Source organism: Lipotes vexillifer, unplaced genomic scaffold, assembly GCF_000442215.2.
Source record: "Lipotes vexillifer unplaced genomic scaffold, Lipotes_vexillifer_v1.1 scaffold629, whole genome shotgun sequence".
NCBI classification, from domain to species: Eukaryota; Metazoa; Chordata; class Mammalia; order Artiodactyla; family Lipotidae; genus Lipotes; species Lipotes vexillifer.
Genome location: NW_006774188.1, coordinates 533936 through 554283, shown reverse-complemented (window position 1 = coordinate 554283; position 20348 = coordinate 533936). Strand labels below are relative to the sequence as shown.

At 44.9% G+C, this 20348-nt stretch overlaps 1 protein-coding gene across 1 annotated transcript in view; it reads right to left on the bottom strand.

The window, feature by feature from the left end:
- Positions 1 to 757: 757 nt before the first annotated feature.
- PLEK2 (pleckstrin 2) overlaps positions 758 to 20348 on the bottom strand; it is a 24995-nt gene continuing 5404 nt past the window's right edge. The window contains exons 2-9 of the mRNA XM_007449014.1: positions 17198 to 17362; positions 8044 to 8225; positions 6741 to 6832; positions 6238 to 6425; positions 5899 to 6000; positions 3007 to 3090; positions 2033 to 2111; positions 758 to 1283 (exon numbers count right to left, since the gene is read on the bottom strand). Of these exons, the coding sequence (XP_007449076.1) occupies positions 1156 to 1283; positions 2033 to 2111; positions 3007 to 3090; positions 5899 to 6000; positions 6238 to 6425; positions 6741 to 6832; positions 8044 to 8225; positions 17198 to 17362 (1020 nt within the window). The 3' untranslated portion in view covers positions 758 to 1155. The remainder of the gene's footprint in view (positions 1284 to 2032; positions 2112 to 3006; positions 3091 to 5898; positions 6001 to 6237; positions 6426 to 6740; positions 6833 to 8043; positions 8226 to 17197; positions 17363 to 20348) is intronic.

The following is a 20348-nucleotide window of genomic DNA, read 5'->3' as shown; positions in this document are numbered from 1 at the left end:
GAAATGCCAAATGGAAAATGGTGCTTTAAAAGGCAGTCTCTTAGAATGTGAGGAATAAAGTAAAACCTCAGATCAGGTATTCTAGACAAGATTAAGAGGAGACAGTTCAAATTATTGAAGAGAATGAATTTTTACTTAAGCACTTTGGAAGTATCCACTCCCCTTAAATGTAAGTTACGTATCTATTCATTAAAGGAAGCCGAAGCACTTGTACTTGGCAGATTACTGTATTAAACTTGAAAGTAATAAAAATGTTTTTAAAGATACTGTATGATGCAGACTTTTCACTGCTTCAGATTAACCTCCTAACTAACTGGTGAAGCTTCTTGGTACCTATTTGTCTCCATTAATCTTCATTCTAAAACCCAGAATTTCATGCCTTGATTTAATTCTTTTCCCATTGACATCTTTCTGTGTCCTTTAGAGAGCGCCTGTTCCTGTCCTTCAGCAAGCTCCTGCTCTATCTAAATGACATTTTTTTCCACAGAAAAACTGTAATTTTACTTTTTTTGTATGTGTGACTAATCTGCCCGAGTCCATGATTTCTTTTCTGCAACGTATAATACGAAAGCTTATTTTTCAAAGCAAAACGATATTTTCAGAATTTTGCCCCCATCCCCCCTTTAAGATGAGGCATGTTTTAGTGACAGATCACTTGAGATGTTTTTATAATCAGCTCGCCTAATAATTCGTATAGCCTTAAGCATGAAAAACCTTTGAAAACTAAAACTTGGTATAGGAATTCTAATAGCCAGGAACAAATATCAATTTTTATTCATTCCAAAGAATGAGTTGCTGACAGCATTTCAGAGAGCGCCACCATGAGACTATAGTGTTTTATTTAGTATTACAACGTGGCCAGTTAGTGTGACAAGGGAAACCTACTTTGGTACCCAAGGAATGGCTGGTTGTGATGATGGGCGAAAGTCAAGATGCTGATGCCTAATGGCTATTCTAGCATTTCCATGTTAACTTTGAAGGTGGGGAAGGAAATAGCACCACTGCTGACTGTAATCTAAGGAACTCTTCACCAATCTCACTCCAAAGCAGTACAAAATAGAAAAAGCTAAAGTCTTAACACATTCCCATTTTCCAGGAAATCCTGTGTCATCTGTTAAGAGGGAGGAATCCTGATCCCGTTCCCTCAGGTCCTTGTCACGTTAGCTTTTTGATAGCTTCAATCCACTCTGAACGCTCAGCCTTGCTGCTGGCCTGGATATAATAGTGTGTGTCATCCTTAGTAATCACTTTGAAGAGATTTCCCTGGACATTCCCTTTAACCCCTAGGCAGGAAGAAAAAAAAATATCAGCAAGTGAACATCCATGTCTGCTTTCAGCTGGGAGTAGCTGAAAGTCAACTGAGACACAGACAAAGACACACACCATGAAGTATTTCTTAGTACAAATGTGTATGGTTAGGAAATCCCACCAGATGTGTGCTTTCCTGTATTCCTCCTGTCCATCCCCTCTCCCTCACCTGTGCCTTAAGGCCTGCCAGTGCTATGTCTGGACATTCTTGGAAGCCCTCTTGGCCTGCCCCCTATGCAAACCACAGGTCTACAGTCTAACTCACATCAAAGAGTCCAGTATGTTTATGTTAAAACCGGACACAGATGTGGGATTTGACTTGAATTGTTTAACTTCTTTGAAGCTCAATCTCTACATCCATAAATTAAGAATAATACTATCCTCCCACCTCAACTGTCTATTGTGAAATTAGTGTGCTAATAGTGTGTTGTCAATCCTTAAGCACTATTGTAAGCTACTGTTCTTAGGTGGAAGCCTATGGGCCAGTAAGCACAGAAAAGGATGGGAAGGAATATTAAAGACAAGGGTCATTTAGTTGTGTTGTCACCACACTAAGAACACCCCACTTGCCCTTTCTCTAATCGGCTTCAAAGCTCACACCATTCATCGTCTCGCTGAGAAAGCCCATCAGCCCTGACAGCTTAGCCCTTCATCAGCAGAGTGTTAACTGAGAGCACAGGAGGGAGGCCCCCGAGATCAGGCCAGGGCCAAAGTTGCCCCTTACCAGTGGGAACGCCATTATCCTCCAGAGCAGATACGAGTGAACCACGAAGAGAAAACCCACCCACTGGCCGGTTCTCTTCCTGCAAAGGAAAGGAGACCTGATTGGGAACTGTGTGAAGGCACAAAAAAGAAGAGTCACCCTCTCATCTATAACCACCCGCAGTCAGCCTGCTAAAGTAGTCTGTGAGAGTCATTTGTAACAGCAGTTGAGGCTGAACTTGGACATCACATGGCAAGTCGTCTGCACCAGCGAGGAAGTCTGGGCTGCTTCATTCCACAGCCAGCTGCAGCACTGCCACCCCCCTCCCTGTCCCTCGGCCCTCCCTGTGGTCTAGCAGGGTCCCGGGGTGGGGGGCTCTTTCAAGCTCCTTCGGTTTCTCAGCTTAGGGTGGGGTTCCTGACTGAAGCTCAGCAAGGGAGGAACGTCCATTCTTATTTCAAAAAACAAATGAATACATCTACCAAGACAAGGCTGAACAGGCTGACTAAAAGGACATTTTTCTTTTCTTCTGATTGGAATTAGATCAAACCCAGCATGCAGTAATACTTATTATCTGAAACTCAGAATTACGGCTTAAATATTAAATGGTAAAAGAAACCTTTCAAACCGTTGGTGGGGACATGAGGTTGAGGGGGCAGAATTCATGGACTCTTTGGGTGGAAAGGGGTGAAAAGAGACTAGAAAGCACCAGTTAGGAGTCTCTTTATCAGCCCACCTCACCTTCCCTAGGCACACAGCCAGCTTTGGAGAGACTGAAAGACGCTTTTCCTCTCAAAACAATGTAGATCCACTGAGCAGGCAACAATGTGACGAAAGAAAGGAGTGATCAGACTGTGAGGGGTAGCTTGCACCGTGGAAGGAAAGGCATAGTCAGTGGGAGTTATGGTAGGGATGCTGGGAGGAAGGGTGGAGGTGAAGCCAGCTGCCTGCTCTGCTCTGGAGGGATGCGTCTGGGAGCATGACAAGGCACTCACTTTGGAAGGGTCGTAGTAATGCAGAAAAGCCGGGTCCTTCCTCAGAACAAAGCGCCGCACCTTCCAGTTTTTCCTCTTGTGCCCCTGAGGCAAAGAGAGGGTGCAAGGCTTATCGGTGACAGGTCTCAGTCACTTCCTCCCACCTCCTTGCCTCCAGTGCGGAACCTCGAACCTCCCAGCCAGCCTGCTCCAACGAACGACTTTCTCAAAAGAGCCTGGAGACCTGGGGATTGCAGTGACGTGTCATGGACTTCAGGGCTCAGTGACACTTCACCAACAGCAGTCACCTTTAGCCGAGTTGACACAACCAAAGAGGGTCAGCACTGAAAGAAAGGGGGAGCACTGCCTGGACACCACTCAGGGCACATGGAGGACAGGGAGGTCACAGGTTTCAACTGGACCAAGAACTCACAGGCAAACTTGAACCCAAGGGCACCAAATTTTAAGCGTCAACTTAGTCTGAAAACAAACCTACACCTACAGGTATATATGTGCACTTATATACAGTGAAAACCACTTTGGCATTCTGCATCAGAAAAAGAGTAAGGCGTATGGTTACCAAAGGGGAAAGGGGGTGGGGGAGGGATAAATTAGGAGTGGGGGATTAGCAGATATAAACTATTATATATAAAACAGATAAACAACAAGGTTCTACTGTATAGCACAGGGAACTATATTCAATATCCTGTAATAAACCATAATGGAAAAGAATAGGAAAAAGAATATGTATATATATATATATATATTTATAACTGAATCACTTTGCTGGACACCAAAAACTAACACAACCTCGTAAATCAACTCTACCGCAAAAAAAAAAAAAAAAAAAGTGTGACGATCAAACAGTCTCGAAACAAAGCTAACAAAAAAAAAAAAAAGAGTAAGAAACAATCAATTATATGTTTAAATCTAAGCATGGAAGATGCTGCCGTGCGTGTGACTGTGGCTTCACCCCTAGACCACAAAGCTTCCTTAACCCTCTAGTCTGGAGCACCCCGAGTCCCTCCCACACCCTCCTCCTCTCCCAGGACCTCAGTACCTCCCCTCACCAGACTCCCTTCAGGCCCAGCAGAAGCAGAGCCCTTGGAATAAACAGGCAGTTACGTGGACGGTAAGCAATCTAAGAGCAGAAGGGGATCCTGATACGCAAGAAGCAGGTGACAATGACATCAAGTGCTCCAAGAAGATGGGAACGGTGCTGAGCAGCGTTGTTCAGATGCACACATTCACGTGGCGTGTCAGGAGCGCACAGACACAAGAGGTGTGTAGCAGACTGGCTTACACCTCACGTGCCGGGATGCGGCAGCTTGGTTTGCAGGCACAGGTGGACATGCCGCAGGTGTGACTGTGACCCGGCTGTCCCCGCTTAACATGGTCACTCTCCCAACACGGTAGGAGCAGTGGCCACGGTCAGTTTTTAAACACAGAGATTACACTGCAGAATTTCACCTCCAACCTACTGAAGTAGGTGGAGAAAATACTTCTCAAGGGGGCAGGCAGAGTCCCACAAAAGCAGGCAGAGACCCCAGGAAGCCTCAGGGAGCAGAAAGCCAGCAAAGGCAAAATGCCAACCAGTAGGCAGTGCCCTTCCAGACAAATAAGTGAACTGGGCAGTGACATAGGCATTGTTTTCTAATGCTGTGATAACTACTTGTGTGCAGTTTTCCCGGAACGCCACCTTGTCTGGGGCTCGTGTATGAGCGAGTGGACACGTGCATGCCCCTTGATTTGCTCCCGGTGGCTGCCACTGGACCCTGACTTTAGCAGATTCTGCTGATAATTAGTGCCCCTGGCAGTCTCAGCCCTTCTCGCCCTTTGTGGGGATTCCTGCCTCCCCCGAGCTTGTGAACTGTCCATCTGCTCCCCACTCCAAGGCGGCCATACCTGCTTGGCCAGATAGCCTTGCTTTACCACTGTGCCACTTAACTCCACGGCGCTGAGACTGATTTCTTCCTTGGAGCTTATCTTCCTCTTGGGGCTCTCAGCCTAGCGGGAAGGAGAGAGCAAGGACTCTGTTACCAAAAAGTCCTAGTTCTAGGCTGTGGAGGCTACCTCGGGGGAAAGGAAAAGCCTCCATACAGAAAACCCACTCCACCTGGGGTGAAGCTGTTCCCCCAGCCTTGGCCTCTCACCTGTGACTGTGGATCCCCGCCCGCCCCCCCCACTCTGTTGCCTCTTCCTCTCTCTGCCCCTGTGGCAACAGGAACCCACTCCCTAACTTACAAAAGTGTACAGGGCCGTGGAGTCATCCAGGAACTGCTCAGCCAGATCCCGTAGCAGACTGGCTTACACCTCACGTGCCGGGATGCGGCAGCTTGGTTTGCAGGCACAGGTGGACATGCCGCAGGTGTGACTGTGACCCGGCTGTCCCCGCTTAACATGGTCACTCTCCCAACACGGTAGGAGCAGTGGCCACGGTCAGTTTTTAAACACAGAGATTACACTGCAGAATTTCACCTCCAACCTACTGAAGTAGGTGGAGAAAATACTTCTCAAGGGGGCAGGCAGAGTCCCACAAAAGCAGGCAGAGACCCCAGGAAGCCTCAGGGAGCAGAAAGCCAGCAAAGGCAAAATGCCAACCAGTAGGCAGTGCCCTTCCAGACAAATAAGTGAACTGGGCAGTGACATAGGCATTGTTTTCTAATGCTGTGATAACTACTTGTGTGCAGTTTTCCCGGAACGCCACCTTGTCTGGGGCTCGTGTATGAGCGAGTGGACACGTGCATGCCCCTTGATTTGCTCCCGGTGGCTGCCACTGGACCCTGACTTTAGCAGATTCTGCTGATAATTAGTGCCCCTGGCAGTCTCAGCCCTTCTCGCCCTTTGTGGGGATTCCTGCCTCCCCCGAGCTTGTGAACTGTCCATCTGCTCCCCACTCCAAGGCGGCCATACCTGCTTGGCCAGATAGCCTTGCTTTACCACTGTGCCACTTAACTCCACGGCGCTGAGACTGATTTCTTCCTTGGAGCTTATCTTCCTCTTGGGGCTCTCAGCCTAGCGGGAAGGAGAGAGCAAGGACTCTGTTACCAAAAAGTCCTAGTTCTAGGCTGTGGAGGCTACCTCGGGGGAAAGGAAAAGCCTCCATACAGAAAACCCACTCCACCTGGGGTGAAGCTGTTCCCCCAGCCTTGGCCTCTCACCTGTGACTGTGGATCCCCGCCCGCCCCCCCCACTCTGTTGCCTCTTCCTCTCTCTGCCCCTGTGGCAACAGGAACCCACTCCCTAACTTACAAAAGTGTACAGGGCCGTGGAGTCATCCAGGAACTGCTCAGCCAGATCCCCAGAGCGAACGGCTCCCGTGCTTCGGGTGCCTACCGGCCTCAGGAAGTGCTCCTCCATGAGCATGGAGGCCAGGGTCACGGCCTCCAGACGGCTGGCCGCAAAGTTGTTGGAGATGAGCCAGTCCACCAGGGAGGAGCCTGTATCAGGGCAAGGGCAGCACCCGTCAGATGACAGGTTCCAGACCAGCTTCCTCAGGGGTGCTTGGCTGTGACCTCATTGACCTTGACCTCTTGGGCAGCCTTGCATAGCCTTGGGGCTCTGCCCTAGAGCAAACCGAAGGTCACACCTGCTGCTCAGAGCTGTGGCCGCACTCACATGTGGCCATCTCAGGCCAGCCCCTTGGCTGGCAGGCAGCTCTGGCCTCAACACAAGCCGGTCAAGCACACTGAGTCCCGGATCACCAAGCCCCAGGTTTCCAGTGCCTGGCCCAGCCCCCGAGAGGGGAGGCTCACCTATGAAGGTCTTTTTGTAGGTGCTTCCCTGCTCCATGTTGGGGCTTGGCCGGATTCCGCTGCTGCTGTCGTGCATCTTGTCCACGATGCGACTACACAGAAGGAAGGCAAAGGAGAGGGACCCTTGTCACACTGACAGGTATGAGGGAGGGTCCAAGAGTCGTTGCTAAGGGTGTAAAGCACATGGCACATGGTATGATACACATCGCAAAAAAGGGGTATTCCATTATGCATCAGAATTTGAGAGGTAGGATTTGGGGACGTTCCTTTTTCTTCTTGCTCATCTAAATGTTCTAATATTTCTAGACTAGACACGTATTACTTTTGTAGTAGAACTAATGAGCTGTGGCTTTTAATTTAGAAACAAAAGAATGTTCAGTAATGATTCTCTATGATCTACTGCATAAAGTTCAAACTCCTCCAGCTACTTCTCAAAGTCACCCATCACTTGAACCCACACTCATCTGCCACTGGTCCTGCTTGCACTCACCACGGTTCAGCCGTGCCCTAGATGCACAATCAAGATCCCAGAGCCTGGTATGAAGCTTTTTGGTAGTTTTGCTGCCTGGAAGGTTAGGGGGTATTTCCTGCAGATGGGCTGATGCAAGAGATTCCATGATGGGAACTCCTTTCATGCGTCCCTACTTTATAGTATCACCTCCACTACTGTTTTCCTTCTGTTCTGTGGGATGATTCCTGCCACAAATGGAAGATCTTTTCTCATTCTCTGTTTATGTACTTGGGCTGGAAAGCCCCTGAGATGAGATTTTGTTTATTCTCATTTGCATCTCCTGAGTACCTAGAGCAATGTATGGCATGCAGTAGGCACTCAATAACTGTTTCTTGAATGAATGAATAAATGAATGAATGGATGAATGGATGAAGAATCTCACAGAGCGAGAATGCAACCGCTACTGGAACACATCATTCTTGCCCCAAGACTGCAAACAAGACTAATGACTTGGGTGAGCAGGGATTCCTGGGGAGCTGTCACATAGCCCTGAGCACCCTGGGTGAAACTGAAGAGAGTGTGTCAAGACACTGAGGGGGGCAGGAGCAGCAGAGGCCCCAAGAGATTCCCAGGGCAGGTAGGTAGGGCCACTCCCAGGCAGAGAAAACAATGTAAGCAGGGCAGTGACAGCGAAAGGCCCTGAAGCACAATGGTGGTACCAGTCTGGCCTGGGTAACAGCCACAGGCCGCTCCCCCCGCCAAACCCCACCCCAACCCTGCATTCCCACTGCACACAGACAGAAGAGTCTGCAGCCAGGCCAGATAGGGCAAGGGCAGGGCCCAGGCACTCACTGCAGGCTGATGTGAGGGGGCAGCTTGAAGGAGTTCTTCAATATGTGGAGCTGTTGGACCTTCCCCGGCTGCCCCGCGTGAATAGCTCCTGTTATCTCAAAGGCCCAGGCGTCCCTCTCCTCTCGAGAACAGGCCTCCAGGAAGTACTCCGTGGATGTTTGAGTCTTCAGCTTAATGAGGAGCTGTGGGAAGACAGCCAGTCAGACCAAGCAGACAAGAGAATGCTGGCTGAGCAGCTAAAATGACAGAACCGAGGTGAATCTGGGAGGCCACGTGGTCCAGTGACTGCCAAGTGCCCGACCGCTCAACCACACCCCAGCTGGTGGTCTTTAAAGATTTGCTTGTATACCTCCAGTGACGGGGAGCTCACCACCTTTCCCCTTTGGACAGACTCATTAGCATAGGGTCTGCTTCCTGGGCTCTCGGTCTCTCTGCTCGATTCTGCCTTCTAGAACCACATAGATTAAGCTCACCTCCTATGACAGCCCCTGTGCTGAAGTGGGAAATGCACAGGCTTCCAGGTCAGACTGATGTGGATACTTAGCTATGGACATTTGGGCACATTAAAGGACACACTGACTCTCAGTTCCTTCATCTGTCATATGAGGCTATTAATAACCTTGAAGGAACCATCAGTTCTGTTCCTTTTCATCGTCTTTCTAATCGGGTCTAATCATCCCAAGTCTTTCACACGTTCCTCATATGATACTGTTTAAAATTTCTCAACCAGTTTATGCCCTGCTAAATGTTCTGCAGTTGGTTCAACATTCTCATAAAATATGACCCTTGGAATGGAACAAACTGCTCCAGGGAAGGTCTGGGGGTACAAGACAGCATGGGCCTGAGGTCTCATTAGCAGTGGCATCCTCAGGGCTTGATGCTCTGTGCAGTCAGCTGAGAGTCTTTTTCAGGTGGGCCACATCTCCTCCATCTTTTAAATGGGCATTTAGGGTTTTTTTCCAAACATTGTGAGATTTTGCAGGTTGATCCTACTAAATGTCATCTGAGTAGACTGGGCTCACCACTTCTGTTGGAAAACAGAAGGATTCTGTCTCATTCTGATTCTGTTTTCCAATGTATTAGCTCCCACCTCGCTTTGCTTGCAAACTTCATCAAGTCCTTCACCTAAACAGCAAAAATGGTGGATAAGACAAGGCAGGCTCACGGTCCCAAAGAGTACCATGAAGCTGTTCCTCCAAGTTAACATGGATTCACTCATCAACTTCGTGGAAAGATGAGTTCAGCCAGCACCCTGTCAGTCTGTAGTTTGCCACTTTAATAAAAAGATCTCAGGAGAGACTATAAAGTTCCACATGAAATCCAGACACACTTTTTTTTTACAGCTTCCCTAATTAAAAATAAATTAAACACACACACACACACACACACACACACACACACACACACACACACGATACACTTTATAACTTGTTCTTAGTGAACCTACTGCCTCCTCTGGGCTTCTTGCCCCTCGAGTAGTCAGGAACTGGCAGATGCCAATTTTCTCTGTTTGAGAATTGTACGGAGAATTAGCAAGAAGTTCACAGCTCCAGCTATAGCAACATGTCTCCTTTTCTGAAACACAGAACAAGGTTTTCCTATCGCCAGCCTGTTCTACCAGCACTGCTGCTCTCCACTGTTCCTTAAAGACTATGAAGCGGTATCGGGTCAACAAGTTAACCTATAGCAGAGGAGGAGCCAAGATGGCGGAGTAGGAAGAGGTGGAGTTCGCATCTCCTCACAACTAGGGCCCCTACCAGGCACTGGTCAGGGACCTCGGAAACCTAAAGGGACAGGAGGAATCCCCGAGCAACTGGGTAGGATGTTGGGGGGAAGGGGGAGGGGAGGAAAAGTGGAGGTGGGATGGGACTGGCACCCCTGAGGGGCGGCTGGGGGGAAGGGAGGGGTTCCCATGATTGGAGGAGCCCGCCTATGGAGCAGGGATTAGCAGGGATGGGGAGAGACCTTTGGGGTACTGGGGGATCGGAGGGGAACGAGGCTAGTGTCTCCCCTGCCTGCTTGAGCCCCAGAGAGCCTGCTGGGGCCCTGGGCCTAAACCTCAGCCCTCCGGGACCCCCTCCAGCCACGCTGCACCTAAGCTCCGCCCACCACCAAGGCCTTTTCCAGGATTCTTTTTTTTTTTTTTTTTTTCCCTGTGCTGCACGGCTTAAGGGATCTTGATTCCCAGGCCGGGGCTCAGGCCTGAGCTCCTGTAGTGGGAGCACTAATCCCAAACCGCTGGACTAACAGTGAACCTCAGACCCCAGGGAATATTAATCGTTGTGAGATCTCCTGGAGGTCCTCATCTTGGCACCAAGACCTAGCTCTATCCAGTAATGGACGCAAACTCCAGTAATGGATGCCTCAGGCCAAACAAATAGTAAGACAAGAACACAGCCCCACCCATCAAAAAAGAATGAGACAACAAAAAAATATGTTACAGATGAAGAAGCAAGGTAAAAACCTACAAGGCCAAATAAATGAAGAGGAAACAGGCAACCTACCTGAAAAAGAATTCAGAGTAATGATAGTAAAGATGGGCCGAAATCTCGGAAATCCAATGGAGCCACAGATTGAGAAAATACAAGAAATGTTTAACAAGGATGGAGAAGAACTAAAGACCAAACAAACAGTGATGAACAACCAATAACTGAAATGAAAAATACACTAGAAGGGATCAATAGCAGAATAACTGAAGCAGAAGAATGAATAAGTGACCTGGAAGATAAAATGGTGGAAATACTGCTGAGGAGCAGAACACAGAAAAACGAATGAAAAGAAGTGAGGACAGTCTCAGAGACCTCTGGCACAACATTAAATGCACCAACATACAAATTATAAGGGTCTCAGAAGAAGAGAAAGAGAAAGGGTCTGAGAAGATATTGGAAGAGTCAAAAACTTCCTTAACAAGGGAAAGGAAATAGCCACCCCAGTCCAGGAAGTGCAGAGAGTCCCATACAGGGTAAACCCAGAGAGAAACACACGAAGACACATGTTACTCACACTAACAAAAATTAAATTCAAAGAAAAAATATTAAAAGCAGCCAGGGAAAAGCAACAAATAACATACAAGGGAATCCCCATAAGGTTGTCATCTGATTTTTCAGCAGAAGTTCTGCAGCCCAGAAGGGAGTGGCAGGATATATTTAAAGTGATGAAAGGGAAAAACCTACAACCAAGATTACTCTACCCAGCAAGGATCTTATTCAGATTGGACAGAAAAGTCAAAAGTTTTACAGACAAGCAAAAGCTAAGAGAATTCAACACCACCAAACCAGCTTTACAGCAAAGGAACTTCTCTAGGAGGGAAACACAAGAGAAGAAAAAGACCCACAAAAACAAACCCAAAGCAATTAAGAAAATGGTAATAGGAACATACGTATGGATAATTACCTTGAATGTAAATGGATTAAATGCTCCAACCAAAAGACACAGACTGGTTGAACAGATACAAAAACAAGACCCGTACATAGGCTGTCTAAAAGAGACCCACTTCAGACCTAGGGACACATACAGACTGAAAGTGAGGGGATGGAAAAAGATATACCATGCAAATGGAAATCAAAAGAAAACTGGAGTAGCAATACTCATATCAGATAAAATAGACTTTAAAATAAAGACTGTTACAAGAGATAAGGAAGGACACTACATAATTAACAAGGGATCAATCCAAGAAGCAGATATCACAATTGTAAATATTTATGCACCCAACATAGGAGCACCTCAATACATAGGGCAAATGCTAACAGCTATAAAAGGGGAAATCAACAGTAACACAATAATAGTGGGGGACTTTAACACTTCACTTACACCAATGGACAGATCACCCAGACAGAAAATAATAAGGAAACACAAGCTTTAAATGACACAATAGACCAGATAGATTTAATTGATATTTATAGGACATTCCACTCAAAAGCGGCAAAATACACTTTCTTCTCAAGTACACATGGAACATTCTCCAGAATAGATCACATTTTGGGTCACAAATCAAGCCTCGGAAAATTTAAGAAAACTGAAATCGTGTCAAGCATCTTTTCTGACCACAACGCTATGAGATTAGAAGTCAATTACAGGAAAACTGTAAAAAACATAAACACATGGAGGCTAAACAATACACTACTAAATAACCAAGAGATCACTGAAGAAGTCAAAGAGGAAATTAAAAAATACAGAGAAACAAATGACAATGAAAACACAACAACCCAAAACCTATGGGATGCAGAAAAAGCAGTTCTAAGAGGGAAGTTTATAGCATTTAATCTCACCTCAGGAAATAAGAAAAATCTCAAAAAAACAATCTAACAATTTAACAGTCTAACAATCTAAACAATCTAACCTTACACCTAAAGCAACTAGAGAGAGAAGAAAAAAAAAAACCCAAAGTTAGTAGAAGGAAAGAAATCATAAAGATCAGAGCAGAAATAAATGAAATAGAAATGAAGAAAACTATAGCAAAGATCAAAAAAGTTGGTTCTTTGAGAAGATAAACAAAATTGATAAACCTTTAGCCAGACTCATCAAGAAACAAAAGGGAGGTTTCATATCAATAAAATTAGAAACGAAAAAGGAGAAATTACAACTGACAACACAGAAATACAAAGGATCATAAAAGACTACTACAAGCAACTATATGCCAATAATATGGACAACCTGGAAGACATGGAGAAATTCTTGGAAAGGTACAACTTTCCAAGATTGAACCAGGAAGAATTAGAAAATATAAATAGACCAATCACAAGTAATGAAACTGAAACTGTAATTTAAAAATCTCCCAGCAAATAAAAGTCCAGGACCAGATGGCTTCACAGACTAATTCTATCAAACATGTAGAGAAGAGCTGACACCTATCCTTCTCAAACTCTTCCAAAAAATTGCAGAGGGAGGAACACTGCCAAACTCGTTTTACGAGGCCACCATCACCCTGATACCGAAACGAGACAAAGATGTCACACCCAAAAAAGAAAATTACAGACCAATATCACTGATGAATATAGATGCAAAAATCCTCAACAAAATTCTAGCAAACAGAAACCAACAACAAGGATCATACACCATGATCAAGTGGGATTTATCCCAGGGATGCAAGCATTCTTCAATATATATGCAAATCAATCAATGTGACACACCATATTAACAAATTAAAGAATAAAAACCATAGGATCATCTCAATAGATGCAGGAAAAGCTTCTGACAAAATTCAATAACCATTTATGATAAACTCTCCAGAAAGTGGGCATAGAGGGAACCTACCTCAACATAATAAAGGCCATATATGACAAACCCACAGCAAACATCATTCTCAATGGAGAAAAACTGAAAACATTTTCTCTAGGATCAGGAACAAGACAAGGCTGTCCACTCTCGCCACTCTTATTCAACACAGTTTTGGAAGTCCTAGCCACGGCAATCAGAGAAGAAAAAGAAATAAAAGGAATACAAATTGGAAAAGAAGCAGTAAAACCGTCACTGTTCGCAAATGATATGATACTATACATAGCAAATCCTAAAGATGCCACCAGAAAACCACTAGAGCTAATCAGTGAATTTGGTAGAGTTGCAGGATACAAAATTAATGCACAGAAATCTCTTGCATTCCTAAACACTAACAATTAAAGATCAGAAAGAAAAATTAAGGAAACAATCCCATTTACCATCGCAACAAAAAGAATAAAATACCTAGGAATAAACCTACCTAACAACGCAAAAGACCTGTACTCAGAAAACTATAAAACACTGATGAAATAAATCAAAGATGACACAAACAGATACAGAGATATACCATGTTCTTGGATTAGAAGAATCAATATTGTGAAAATGACAATGCTACCCAAAGCAATCTACAGATTCAATGCAATCCCTATCAAATTACCAGTGACATTTTTCACAGAATTAGAACAAAAAAATTTACAGTTTGTATGGAATCACAAAAGACCTCGAATAGCCAAAGCAATCTTGAGAAAGAAAAATGGAGCTGGAAGAATCAGGCTCCCCGACTTCAGACTATACTACAAAGCTACAGTAATCAAGACAGTGTGGTACTGGCACAAAAACAGAAATATAGATCAATGGTACAGGATAGAAAGCCCAGAGATAAACCCACGCACCTAAGGTCAACTAATCTATAAAAAGGAGGCAAGAATATACAACAGAGAAAAGACAGTCTCTTCGCTGGGAAAACTGGACAGCTATATGTAAAAGAATAAAATTAGAACCCTACCTAACACCATACACAAAAATAAACTCAAAATGGATTAAAGACCTAAATGTAAGGCTGGGCACTATAAAACTCTTAGAGGAAAACATAGGAAAAACACTCTTTGACATAAATCACAGCAAGATCTTTTTTGACCCAGTTCCTAGAGTAATGAAAAGAAAAAGAAAAATAAACAAATGGGACCTAATTAAACTTAAAAGCTTTTGCACAGCAAAGGAAACCATAAACAAGATGAAAAGACAACCCTCAGAATGGGAGAAAATATTTGCAAATGAAGCAACTGACAAAGGATTAATCTCCAAAATATACAAACAGCTCATGCAGCTCAATATCAAAGAAACAAACAACCCAATCCAAAAATGGAAGAAGACCTAAATAGACATTTCTCCAAAGAAGACATACAGATGGCCAAGAGGCACATGAAAAATGCTCAACATCACTAATTATTAGAGAAATGCAAATCAAAACTGCAATGAGGTATCACCTCACACCGGTCAGAATGGCCATCATCAGAAAATCTACAAACAGTAAATGTTGGAGAGGGTGTGGAGAAAAGGGAACCCTCTTGCACTGTTGGTGGGAATGTAAATTGATACAGCCACTATGGAGAACAGTATGGAGGTTCCTTAGAAAACTAAAAATAGAACTACCATATGACTCAGCAATCCCACTGCTGGGCTTATACCCCGAGAAAACCATAATTCAAAAAGACATATGTACCCCAATGTGTATTACAGCACTATTTACAATAGCCAGGACATGCAAGCAACCTAAATGTGCATCAACAGATGAATGGATAAAGAAGATGTGGTACACACATACAATGGAACATTACTCAGCCATAAAAAGGAACGAAACTGGGTCATTTGTAGAGATGTGGATAGACCTAGAGTCTGTCATACAGAGTGAAATAAGTCAGAAAGAGAAAAACAAATATTGTATATTAACGCATATACGTGGAATCTAGAATAGAGACACAGACGTAGAAATCAGACATGTGGACACGGGGCGGGAAGGGGAGAGTGGGATGAACTGGGAGATTAGGACTGACATATATACACCACCATGTGTAAAACAGATAGCTAGTGGGAACATGCTATAAAGCACAGCAAGCTCAGCTTGGTGTTCTGTGACGACCTAGATAGGTGGGATGGGGGGTGGGTGGGAGAGAGGTCCAAGAGGGAGGGGATACATGTATACATATAGCTGATTCACTTTGTCGTACAGCAGAAACTAACACAACATTGTAAAGCAATTATACTCCAATTTTTTTTAAATTACCACCCCCAAGAAAAAGTTAACCTACAAGTTCCAAGGTTTAATTTATTGAGACCCAGAGTCTTAAATGCACCTAGAAAACTAGGTTGTCTTCTTAAAACTGTCTCATTTGTAAAACTCTCTTATCTGTAAATCTTTCTTTTTTATTAACCATTTATTCAACAAACATTTACTAAGCATCTGCTATGTGCCCAGACATTGTGTCTGGTCTGATGATGCTACAAGGAAGAAGATGCAGACCCAAGTCTTTTACCAGGCTCAGCACTCCCCAGCAGTCCCATCCCACCCCCATGGAGAGCTACGCCATCTCTTTTAATCAGTGGCATTTCCAGGTTTGCAGTGGAGATTACAGAATGACATTTCACTTTTGCAGCCTCTTAGGCTCGAATGATATTCAATGCCTCTCTCTCCCTTGCCCTCAACATCCAGTCAACCATGTCCTGTCAATGTTTCCTTCATAATGTTTCCTCAGGTCCATCCCTTCTTTCTGCCTCATTTCATGGCTGATTATTTTAACAGCTCCTTTTGTTTCCTATTTGAGAAAAATTTTTAACTATAAAGGAGTACAAAACAAATACCAGTAAACCCATTACCCAGAATTGACTGTCATTAATATTTTCTTAGACTTAGAAGATTCATCAATTTGTCTAGAAGAGTCAAAGAAGAAAAACATGATAAGAAAGAAGAAAATGGTAAGATCCCTTCTTTATGGAACTAGTTATCTTATTAGGAACTGAGCTTAGGTGTTCATTTTGGTCTTCCTAAGAGAGTTTTCACCAGCCCCTTCTCTCAGTCAAGACCTTCAATGGCTCCCTATTACCTGTACCTGGCCCCAGCCAATCTCCCGCCACTCCTTCATTGAACATACCCTTTGGCCACAATGGCCATCCTGATCTCTAAATTTATCCTTACCTGTCCCTGCACTTTTACCCAAGACCTTCTACCTGCCTGGAACCTCTGCCTCTTTCCTCTTTCAGATCTTTGCCCAAACCTCTATCCCTCTCAAAGCTGTACCTGAGCAGACAGCCTATGATGGCATTTTCCTCCCCTTCAGCAATACAGTGTTCTCTGTGGCTAATAATGTTTGTACCAACATTTGGAACTCTGAATGTTTTTCTGTTAATCACTTGCTTTCATAATAAGATCATTAACTGAAAGAAGCAATCTTACCATTTTCTTCCTTGACACCTCCAAGCCCAGCAAATTTCTTGGCACTTAATGGGCCCTCAGTAAATGATTAATTCAGATTCGTTTTTGATGGTAGAGTTGAAGCTGCCCCGGACTTTTGGAACACGTGCCCCTCGGGGGATGAAAGTCATCCTATTGAACCCCAAGTAGCAGTAATTATTCACATTTGTGCAGTGTCTCCTAGCCTACAAGGTGTTTTGACCCACCGTTACCTTCATGATTCTCATCACAGTCATGAGAGTCAGGTGTCATTATTTTATCCCATTTTATAGATGAGGGACTAAGGCTCGAAGAGATGCAATTACTTGCCCAAGGTCACATGCCTGGTACGTGATGCAGCCAGGATTTGAGTCTAGGTTTTTCAGTAACTCAGCTCTTCCCATGACCCACACCACCTTCACCAAAGAGGCCAGAGACGGGAGGGTCCGGGGAGTGGGGGGGAGGAGCTGGGAAGCGGGGGCCTTCACTTACTGGTCGGTTTTCATACTCCAGGCAGGGGCAGGTGATGGTGCAGCCATCCAGAAGGATGCGGCCCTTGGGGGGGATCACTTTCCGACCTCCCTCGAGCTTGTAGTACAGCAGCGTGTTCTGCCGAAGGATGAACCATCGCACCTTCCAGTTGTGGACAATGTGACCCTGAGGACAGACAGGAGAACCATGAGGTGAGGTGGCCGAGGGGACAACGTGGTGTCCAGGGAGAGGTGGCCCATGGCACAGGTGACCAGACTGTGCCATGGGATCAACTCTCCAATAAGGGGACAGAATTATCTCTCTTTTTTAGCTTAATTTTATTTTTTTACTTTGAAATAGTTTCAATTCAGAGAAAAGCTGAAGAAAATTATAAACTTTTTTACAAAAGCAATTAAGAGTTAGTTTTTAACATGATGAAGCTCCAATCACTTCTCAGTATTTTACTGTGTAACTCCTACCAAAAAATAAAAAGGGTATTTCCATCATAACCACAATACAATCATCATTAGGAAATTTACATGAATATATTATTTTCATCTGTTCCACAAACTCCATTCAAGTTTCACCAATTACCCCAAGAATGTCCTTAACTGCCAAAGGATCCAGTTCAGAATCACATTTTATTTTCATTTTCATGAAAAAAGCATGAGCTTTGGATCTCTTTGTCATCTCTTTTGAGTATGTAACAAACACCTTTGGCATTGACTTTCTAGTTCCCATCGGTTCTTTTTTTCTGGTTATAAGCCTTGAAAGAAACTTCAAAGTCAACAGAAGAAAAGATCCTGCTACTGGGAGACAGCCATTGTTAACATTTTGTATTTCCTTCCAGTCTTTTTCCCTTTTAGTTTTTACTTTCTAGTTTTTTTAAAAATCAGGATATGACATATATGAGTTTTATTTTCTAGTTTTTCTTTTGCTGACTTTGCCAAGCATCGTCTCACACCATTAAATTTCTTTAAAACATGTCTTTTAATGACCACTAGGTGGATGCATCATTTTCTTGTCCATCTCCTGTTGTAACTGAGGTTCTTTTTTTCACTGTTATAAACAACTCTGCAATGAATATCCTTGCACATAAATTTTGATCTGCATCTCTTAATTTTTTTTCCTTAGGATATATTCCAAAAAAAGAATACTGTTAGTTGAAGGATGTGGGCGATTTGTAAAGTTGAAGCCACAAATTGTTAAGAACCCTAACATTTTTACCTAGCCTGCTGTGACAGGCCTAAAAGGCAGGGGAGTTTGGGGGGCTCTCAGGTGGGTCATGGAGCCAGTGGACAGGATAGTCAGGTGAAGGCAGAGAGTCTGTTTCTAGAACAGAACAGGGGATGGGAGAATGTCTGCTGAAGAATCAGAATGAAATGATTTTGTATACGCTCATGAAAGTGACTTTCTTGGCATGTTTCCCAGAGCAGAGCCCAATTAGGGCTGGATTCTAACCAAGAGAGATGCACTTTATCTGAATCAGAGACTGTCCCCGATTCACTAGTTTCCTGACCCAGCATTTATTAATTTCAAAGTCCCCTTCAGTTCTCATATCTGTGGTGCTGCAATTCTGTTCCACCCTCAGCATGCGTGTACTGACTGTTAGGGAACCGAAAATTGTCGAAGGAGTCGACTGTGTGAACACTGGTCTACACCAGACCACATGGCCCAGACTCAAGTCCCCTCGCCCAACAATCCCTGCTGAGGGGTTCCTGGCGCAGCATTAGCAGTAAAGGCAGTTGCTGGCACACAGGTGTGGCTCCAGCATGGGGGCCAGTGTGAAGCGGAGAAGGGGAGGGGGCAAAATAGTCTTAAACCTTAAAACATAGGTGTTCTGAGCTGAATTATCCCCCCCTCCCCATTCATATGTTGAAGTCCTAACCCCCTACTACCTTAGAATGTGACTGTATTTGGAGACAGGGCCTTTAAAGGGGTGATTAGGTTAAATAAGGCCATTAGTTGGGCCTTAATCCAATCTGACTGGGGTCTCCATAAGGAGAGGAAATTTGGACACGCAGATGTCAGGGAGGCATGCACACAGAGGAAAGGCCATGTGAGCACACAGCAAGAGGTGCCATGTACAAGCTGAGGAGAGAGGCCTCAGAGGAAACCAAACCTGCCAACAACTTGACCTTAGACTCCGACCTCCAGAACTTCGAGACAATAAATCTCTGTTGTTTAGGTGGTCCTGTCTGTGGTATTTTGTTATAGCAGCCCTAATAAACTAAAACAACCGGAAAGGAGAAAGGGGTCTGGAGATGTTAGGGAGAAAAGTGTAACCAACACATGTTGAGCAGAACAAACCAATAGAGATAGGGCTACATTTCCTGGACAAAATGCTACATTTCCCAGAATCGATGGCAGGAAGGAACAGGGAGGTGGCCAGGTTGCTGCCAGTCCTGTGCATGGGGCATTGATACATGTTTGGCAGCCACCAAGGTGGCAGGATAGTGGTGGAAGGACAGGTTCTTCTGACACCCAGTCCCCAGTGTTACCAGGGACAAGTGGCAAACACTGTCAGCAGTGACGTTTCCACAAGAAACGTCTGGTGGTGCTGTTGGATATTTTTGTCTGGCTGCATCATCTCTGGCTGTATGGCACCCGGCCCTCCCAAATATTCCTGAGTTACTTGATATTTATTATTCTCTATGAAATCCCTTCTGTTGAAACTTGCTAGAGTGGACCGTGTTGTGAGCAGCTAAGAATCCAGACTGACAGCAAAGGAGAGCAATCGAAGAAAGGCTGATGAGATAGAATCTACTACGTAGGTAGAAAACTCGGAGCACCTGGTGGCTTCACTGTGGCCAGAGGGAAGTCCCTGAAGACTTTTTTTTTTTTTTTTTCTTGCGTTATGCGGGCCTCTCACTGTTGTGGCCTCTCCCATTTGTGGAGCACAGGCTCCGGACGCGCAGGCCCAGCGGCCATGGCTCACGGGCCCAGCCGCTCCGCGGCATGCGGGATCCTCCCGAAACGGGGCACGAACCCGCGTCCCCTGCATCGGCAGGCGGACTCTCAAGCACTGCGCCACCAGGGAAGCCCCCTGAAGACTTTTAAGCAGAAGGATGACAAGTGTAGGTTCTCATGTTAAAAGGATCAACCGACCACACCTGAGCAGAACAGCTGAGTAAGGTCGGCCAGACTGGAGCAGCCAGGTCAGCTGGAGGTT